This window comes from Octopus bimaculoides, chromosome 4, assembly GCF_001194135.2.
Source record: "Octopus bimaculoides isolate UCB-OBI-ISO-001 chromosome 4, ASM119413v2, whole genome shotgun sequence".
In the NCBI taxonomy this organism is placed as follows: domain Eukaryota; kingdom Metazoa; phylum Mollusca; class Cephalopoda; order Octopoda; family Octopodidae; genus Octopus; species Octopus bimaculoides.
The window spans coordinates 44,625,806-44,634,872 of NC_068984.1; the positions used below are offsets into that span (position 1 = coordinate 44,625,806).

Here is a 9,067-nt window from a genome sequence, read left to right on the forward strand (position 1 = left end):
TATATATATATATATATATATATATATATATGTGCGCATTTGTAAACACGGGCGTATACACACGTGTGCTTGTGTGCATAGGTATGTGATGTACAGGGTGTCCACCAAATCTGGGTACATGGGGATTAACACATACTTTAAGAAATTATTATTTCTTATATTTAATTGTTTGTCATGATTTTATTTACTCCATGTACCCAAAACTTTGTGGACACCCTGTATATATCATTCTTGTTTCATTCATTGTGTATATATGTATGTATAAATATTTTTCCTTCAGGCTTTTTTAAACACCTATTCAGAAACTTTATTGCTTAATAATACTCTGACCTTTAACCGTTCACATTTCACCAATCACTTAAATTTATCGTCTACATGATGTATAAATGTATATTTATGATAGTTCATGTGCGATGAAGTTGGTGGGTGGGGCTGTGCCACTTACAAGCATAAACACACGGGGCGATTATTTGGTGGCCTAACAGGCCTAGGGGCCAAACACTAATCTATGTACGTCGCGGTTGTGTATGTAGGGGATTTCATGCATTGTTTTCTCCGGTGTCCTGGGGTGGGCATTATTAATTAGCAAGTCATTAATGATGGCTACATATACACTCATGTAGAATGTATGTTACTTTTGTTAGAGAAACATCGATTTTCTTGTTTTTTTTTTCTGTTTTTGATAATTTTCCCCTCACCAACAAATTGTTTGTAGCTAACTTTTTATTTCTCATAATTTCTAAGTCCTTCATATCATGCATAAACTTTCTATGTAAAATGGAAATATTAAGTCCAATAGAGTCGACATGTTTTTGTCAACCTGGAGATTTATGTACAGATCAAAGTACCAGCCATATATTGATATCATTTATATTCAAGCTGATTTAATCAAAATGTTTATACTAAGTACTAACTTTCTACTTATTCAAAGAAATCAGAATGAATTGCGGAATCAGTAGAGCATTGGACGAAATGTCTTGTGGTTGTTACACCTGTTTGTATTTTGAGTTCAAATATTGTCGGGTTTGGTTTAACTTTAATATTTCCAGGTATCAATGAAATAAGTACCAGCAAAGTACTCGGAATGATTTAATCTACCGATACCACTCTCAAAACGAGATAACTTCGGACAAGTATTACAAACCTTTAGATCGGTGTACGGGCAAAATGACTTGGACTATAAAGCTTTGATTTTTTTCACTAAGATCAATTGTATTTCTCTTTTTTTTTTGTTTTAAGGTCGATGAAATAAAGGGCCAATATATATTCCTATGATATAACAGAAATGGAAATGGAATTACTATACTGATTAAATCAACTGCACCCTATTTTCAAAATGTGTGACATTGTTCTTATACTAGAAACGGTACTACTTAAATACAGAGGTCCCTTAAGGGTACTACTTAAATACAAAGATTCCGATACAAAAACTAATCCTAAAAACTAAACCTAAAACTAACCCTTACGAGTGTGCACTGTAGAAACATCGGTACGTAGATGCATCGGGACCTCTGTATTTAAATAATGCCTTAGAAACTGGATTAATATTACTGGTCATACTGATATCAAATTGAGCCGATGTCAACTTATTATCCTTCCGGGCCCAATAGAATAAAAGTAACAATCAAATATTTGAGTTAATATATTCGATTTTATCCTTTCACTAATTAAAGACTTTGTGTTTATGCTAGAAATCTTTATAAACACTGTCTGTTATAGAACATTATATTGGTTCTAAGCGAGTGGTTTTCAGTTGAAGATGTTTCAGTTTACTTACAATGCTAATAGTATTTAGAAACGTACGAACGTCGGCAATTGGAGGGAAGACGACTGTGTGACCACAATACAGTCGTCTTCTGTCCAACTGTTGACGTTCGCGTATGATCTCGAGACCTCGTGATAGTTTCCCACCTTCGCTGGTGATAAATGATGTTTAGCGAGCTGGCGGAATCGTTAGCATGCCGGGCAAAATGCTTAGCGGCATTTCGTCTGCCTTTATGTCCTGGGTTCAAAATCCGCCGAAGTTGACTTTATCTTTCATCCTTTTGGGGTCGATAAAATAAGTACCAGTTGAACGCTGGGGTCGATATAATCGACCTACCCAATCCCCCCGAAAAATGCTGGTCTTGCGCAGAATTTGAAAGCATTGTTTCTAAATTTAGCCCAGGGTTATACATTTTGGGGAAAGCAGGTAGTCGATTACATTGATATTACTGCTTGATTAGTACCTGTTTTATCAATTCTAACCAGAACCTTTGATTTCAACGTTGAACACATTCCCAACGTAGCTAAATACTGCAAGGCATTTTATCCGATGTTCTGACTGTTCTATCAATCGTAGGGTAGTGATATTAGAGGGAGTTGTTAAATCTCTCTCAAACCATCCTCTACCGTTACTAAAAACAGAACACATTGTGTAATGTTGTCCGGTGTATTCCACAATAAAAGACAATATTGTAAATGACTGGTATGACTTTTGATAATACCGTTCTTAATTATTTGATAAGAGATGTGTCTGCTTTATTCGGGCCGACAAGAGTTTAAACAACAACTATACAGGAAGAGACTGAACCGCAGAGAGAATGCACGTGAAGGCTGTCACGCTTCGTCTCAAAGAGTTACTAACAGCTTGTAGGGCGGTGTAGTATGGTCCTTGAATATACAAAAACTTTGTATTAAAGAAAAACAGATCAATAGTTCATGCCAAATTGTTCGGCCGATTACGTATCTACTTTAGCTTAGTTGAATGAAACTGACTTGAAACTAGTTTCTATAACTGTAGCTGGGTCTTTAGTTAATCAAATAAAACTTGCAGAAGCAAAGAGGCCTACGAATGGGTATTTTGTGTTATCCAGTTTGATTTCCCACTCTCGTATGTTCAAATTCGGTTGATGTTATTATCATTTACAACATTGACGAAATTAAAACCAGAAGCTTACTGATGTCAAATGACTTATTTTCCTTTCTTTAAAAAAAAAAAAAAAAAAGAAAAATTTGAGAGAATAAAAAATCTCACTCTCGTTGAAATTGCATTTTATATTACTCAGTTTCAGGTTGGAACTGCTTTCACTTGAGTAAATTTGATAACATCGGTAAATTACGAATATCTTGGATTGTGCTTCTGCTATCTTTGCCTTCTAATACTTCCCTCCTCTTATATGTAAGGAAAAATTACCTGTTAAGCGTGTGTCGTAGAATGAAGGTAAGCATCTAAGAAGCCTCACCATTGTGTCTACGTGTATTCACTATACATTTAACTTATATTTCCTAAATTATTTCTAAGAGCAGTGAATGTCACAACACCATTTTTTAAAATAAGAAATTCCTCAGAGTTTGTGTCAGTCCAAAATAATTAAAAAACATCATTAACAGCAATGCAACTGTAAACTAAACAAAATCCTGAAAAAATTCTCTTCCTGTTTTGTTTCACTTGTGGTACTGATACATTTCAAATCACCGTTACCCCCATATCCATTACATAACAAATTTACTGCTATATCCCTTATAAGAAAGGCTATTCCTTGAAGCAGTTCTGGGAATTCTTTCTTTTTCTTCTCTCCTTCCTTTGGTAAGGAATGTCATTATAGTTTATCTGTGACTGGTGGCTAAAGCGAACGAAATAGTTTAACTTATATCACTCATGATTGTCCCTTGAAGAAAAGCATTAATGTTACACACTCATCTTCACTCTAAAAAAGTTGTGACTTTCTCCTTCCGATTAAGTTATTAAAGCAATGTAATGTACTTTAATGTAGCGTTAAGTTCCGATTAGTTAGAGATTTGTGGCCTAAATAATAAATTGCACCTAATTAGTACATTTTATTGCTCTTTTTTTTTTTTTTTTTTTTTTGTCAAATCAATCTCATATTGTGTAACTCAAGCTCATTCCTCTGGATGAGAAATTGCGACTAACAAGCCTTTGTCAAAAGCATTATCAGCGCGACTGAAGTTAATTGAACTAGGAGTGAAAACTGGCACGTTTCTGTGTGGCATTCATCGTTTAAGAATAATAAAAAATTACTATGAATTGTTGTTGTTGTATTATGTGAGTGTGGCAGATTGGTAGAAGCAGAGCGCGTCGGACGAAATGCTTTTGCAATATCTAGTTACATCTCTTTACATTAAGAGTTCAAATCTAGCCAATGCCAACATTGCCATTCAGCCTTCTGGAATCGATAAAATGATGTACCAGGGTCGATTTCATTTTCATTGACTAAGCTCTTCCACAAACACTGTGGCCTTATTCCAATGTCAAAAATCATTATAGGAGAATACAGACAACTGAGTTGAGATCAAAACGCGCCACTTTCAGTTGGTCAAGTCCGCTTAGGTGTAAATATGTATAATAGGGTACCAACTGACAAGTGATTCCTAAGCATGTACTTTAGAGACCAAGTCCTCCTACAGGTATATAGAAAATAAATTTTTTTTAAATCATGCCTGTAATGCAGTAATTATCACATTAAACAAAATTAGTAGCCTCTTTAATGACCGTGTATTTTATAAATTACTCTTATCATTGCTGTTGTTTTGTAAGTACAACACAAAAATATCGCTAAACCTGGTTCGAGCTCTAATCATCTTGTTTTAGTTAATTTCTAACGCAAGATGATTACTCTTGTAAAAACTAAATCGAAATCCAGTGGTAATAACCTTTTCAAACACAAAAATGTTATAAACTTTGATTTATATTTTAGTCTGAGAAGGCAGATAAGTACAATAAACCTTCTGTAGTGACTTGTTGGATCTACGTGGTTTTTAGCTTGATCCTCGGCAGATTGTTACTCTTCAGGAAAACACGAAGTAAAGAGAAGTACAAAGAGTTGTAGTTCAATGTTTTTAGAAAAGACATAACAGGATTGATAGTATGAGGGACGAGTACATCGGATGGTCTATAACAAAGTTGGTTTACAGTTTGCTATTTCAGAAAGAAAAGCAGAAGTCGCCGTGATTGTGTTAAAAGATACAGATAGAAGACAATGAACGTTGGTGTGCAACTGATAGCATATTGAAGAGTCACTGTATTTCTAACCAGCTGAAAGGTCTTCCTTTTCTTATTTAGATTTTGTCTAAATAAGTGAAGCAGCAGCACTCTCATATATGATCAATGAATGTAATATGAGGCATGTATGTATGAATAATTTGTTTTGAGTATAACACCACAAAAGTTTTTCCTCTTTTAATTTCCATTTACTTTCGTCGCAGTGAAAGCAAGCAGTCTCTACAGTTAGCATGACCGATCTGAGAAGAAAGATGGAGGAGAACTCGGTCACTTCTGGGCAATCGGTTATGGATATACCACTTGATGATGTTAATCCTGTAACGTTCGATGCACTGGATCATTCAAAGCGACAGGAAGATGTAAGTAACAACTGACAAGATGTGACATAAATAGCCCATGAAACCGTCATGTTATCACGGACGATTTCGTCTTCATGTGTTATAGTGACATTGGCGAAGTTTATGCCTTCTACTCATAATTTCTTTCTAGTTAGCGTTTCAAATATAATGACTAGTTTTTTCATGCAGATGACATCTAAGAGTTATCCATTGTTTGAATAATTACTCTTTTCACGTGTGTGCAATAGCGTATATTTAGTGATTCTCCTACATGAAAGCACAGTGAAGTCGATGAATTCTAATGAGTCAAAATATACCTGAAGCATGTGTCCCCTACTTGTAATTGAGAGCTATATCGTACATTAATTACAACAGACGTAATTAATTAATTTAATAAAAGCATTAAAGGAGGAAAGAAATGAAACAGTAATCATGTCCCTTACAATAGAAATTATTTCCCTTCATTGTGTAAAATAAATCTAATAGAAGAGAATAGATCTTTTTCCATAGTTAGCCACACACGTTTTGCAAATTTAAACAGTTTATGTAGACGACAGGAGTGAGTAAACATATTACTGGTATTAATCTTATTGATTCTGGAAGACTTGAGTAATGATAATTGGGAATGCCATCCGATTTCACACAAATTCAATATATAACGTAGTCCCTTTCCATGAAGTTCGAGGCACAGGTTTCCACTTGATAAGATAAATGTGACAAAATTAATTACTACGTTGTATTTGATCTGTCCGTTATTATTTCATCCATATCCAACACTATTTTAAGGATGGAATTAAATTTCTTTTGATTGCTAAGCTCAGTGGTTTGCAGCATTTAATTTCGAGTTTCAGTGATGCACCGACATCGATAAATTATATACCAGTAATGTATTAAGATAAAATTTGATCGATTATATTTCAATCCTCTATCTGATTTGGTCCTGTGCCTATTTAAAAGCAAGTAAATGTATGAATATATGCCAAAACTTCTTCTCAATCTGTTTGTTTTATATTTGACGGATCAATGAGAGTGATTGATTAGTTATTCATCGAAATGTCATCTGATTGATTCTCACAGGATTTCCTGGTTGCTGCAACATTGATAAATGATGCCAAGTATGCACGAAACATGAATTTCAGAAAATCTTGCGTAAGGTGATTAGTGTTTTATTCACTATATTGTTTCTAAGTTTAGAAAAATGGCAGGATGGTTAGACCTTCGAATTAAATGATTCTCAATATTTACTTAAGATATTTTTGCGCAAGGAGTTATAATGCTGTTTGGGCAATCCCTGTCTTGTCCTTCTCCCACTTAAAATATAATACCTTTTTGTATGCAATATATCTCATGTTATGTGAAGGGGGATAACTCCAGTCTAACTTGAGTTAATTATTTGTATGTAAAAACAAATGTAGTTTTCAATATTTTATCTTCAAAGTTTTCAAAATATTGCAGGAGGATATTTGTCCTGTTATTGACAACAAAAGTACACTAAGTCTGTTACAACTCTATTTGTATTTAGGATGCACTGTAAGAATATAAAATGTAGTAACGCTCATAATTGTTAAACCAGGCTGTTGGCAATAACAGTTGCAGTGGTTGTAGTGACCACGGACTGTGGTAACGATAGGCTCGATGGTTGTGATGTGGTGGAGTTTATAATGGTGAGTCCCTTAACTGTCGTCATGTTTGTAAAGATGATTACATAATCACCACCGACAACAACACCTAAGCCAAAGTTAATGAAGAAGCCTTTGTGCATTGTATCAACCTAATTCTCTCAAACCACATTCGTCTTAAAAATGAAGGTCACACTAAACAAAGCGATCCTAGATAAAAAAAAAAAAAAGACGAAGCTAGAACGCTTTTTGATCATAGATTTGCTGTCTCAACAACAATTAAGTAAACTACATGAGGGCATCAGTTTGCTAGAAATAGTAACCAACCCCACTTTCAAATGACACTCCGATGTTTTAAACGGAAGGGCACATAAAGTAATTCTGAAAGCCCACTGCCTGGAAAAACAGATAGGTTGGCTGCAGTTTAAATTCCGCTGAGAATAGATCTGTTCACCCGGAGCATGTTTGGAGCTAAACAAAAATTGATAGACTTCAAACTGTAAATAAAGGAGTTTCCTTTTAGCTACCTACACTGAGGGCAGGAGTAATGTTGATTCAAAATCCGCCGGTGCTTTCACTGGTGTTTATTCAACTCAGAATTTGGCGGAATCTCAACTCAGAATATGAAGGGACATAACTAATTACAAGCTGTTTTAACCAGAACCTATCACCTTCAGCGATACGAGAGGGAGAGAGTGAGAGAGTGAGAGAGAGAGAGAGAGGAGGTGAGGTGAGGTGAGGTGAGTGAATAGAACTAAGTATCACAAGCTGAAGAATGTGTATGTATTTGCAAGCGGAACACAACGGATACTTAGATGTGTGCATGTGAGTGATTTGTTGAAGTAGTATCTTGTCAATTTCTTAACAAACCTGTATTTCAGATCTTACATATTTTACTCACGTTGGCACCAACGAGGACTTCTTTATCTAGCCTTGGTGTTGAACCTATCATTGTGTATCTTTGAGAAACCAGCGGTTCCTGGCTTCGAATTACCATTTTGGGTAAGTTCATTTAACTTTATTTGTATTATTAATTATATCCTGTGTGCAAAGTTGTATTCTTGGGGATATATTCTACTCTTTACAAAGTTCATTTAGGTTCATAAGGGTGGCTTGTAGAATCTAAAAGGAGCCGTGCTTTTGGAAATATATCTGGCGCAGTATCATTCTACAGCAGGACAAAAAATGCTTGTAAAACAGCTCTTAGTCATCAATACCTACTTATTTGAACTCAGAATCAAAAGTAAATTAAACTTTGCGTAGCCCTTGAAAGCCCTTGGATTTTCAAGGTGATAAAAGCTTTAATTTCATGTCATCAACAGCATTTCTTCCCAGTAGAAGTGTCAGAAGATTTTTGTAAACTTTAAATCCTGGTGTTTCTCGAGAAACAAGTTCTAGCAAGCATGAGCTTCCAGAAAAGTGAACTTTCAATATTGTATATTTGCTCTAGTGCGTAGCTCCATTTAGCAATCATTGTTTTTTTTTTTTTCAGTTGCTCGGGATTAAAAACAGATGCCATTGAGTCAGCTGTGGTAGCTTCAACAATCATTTTCATGTGAAAATTCAAGCGCATATTAAACCTTTCAAACCAGCATTTGTTATCCAGAATTTTTTTTTTAAGTTTCATCTCTTATTCTTACAAATCTTCACACAAACTCTGGGTTGTTTTTCTAATTATTACCGTGCCTATCAGCACGTCACGTCGAGTCAGGCCATTGATTCATGCATTCAAGAACGGTTTCCTATTAAGTTTGACTGTAAATTTACGAAAAAGCAAACCTCCGAGCAGTAAAAGGAATAACTTCATGAGCACTCGACTTAATTTTCTCTCTAGTGTCACATATTTTTTCAGCTGTAGAGGTTGCAAGCTTTAACGTTTTTGCAATGCGGATGACTTTATTTTTTTCTCGCAACAAGCCTTTTGAAAACGTCATGTTTAATATCCAGTTCGACCCATTGGTAGCTCCTTTTCTCATAACCACTTTCATTTCCACTTGATGGCTTCCTTCCAGACAATTTCAATTGTAGGTAACTCCAGCAGTGGCGGTGATCAAGTTATTCACAACAAACATATATATATATATATATATATATATATATATATATAT

At 34.9% G+C, this 9,067-nt stretch overlaps 1 protein-coding gene across 1 annotated transcript in view; it reads left to right on the forward strand.

The window, feature by feature from the left end:
- LOC106884506 (two pore channel protein 2) overlaps window positions 1–9,067 on the forward strand; it is a 48,401-nt gene that overhangs the window by 961 nt on the left and 38,373 nt on the right. Inside the window, exons 2-4 of the mRNA XM_014935926.2 lie at window positions 5,206–5,361; window positions 6,418–6,494; window positions 7,841–7,961. Coding sequence (XP_014791412.1) covers window positions 5,233–5,361; window positions 6,418–6,494; window positions 7,841–7,961 — 327 coding nt within the window. The 5' untranslated portion in view covers window positions 5,206–5,232. The remainder of the gene's footprint in view (window positions 1–5,205; window positions 5,362–6,417; window positions 6,495–7,840; window positions 7,962–9,067) is intronic.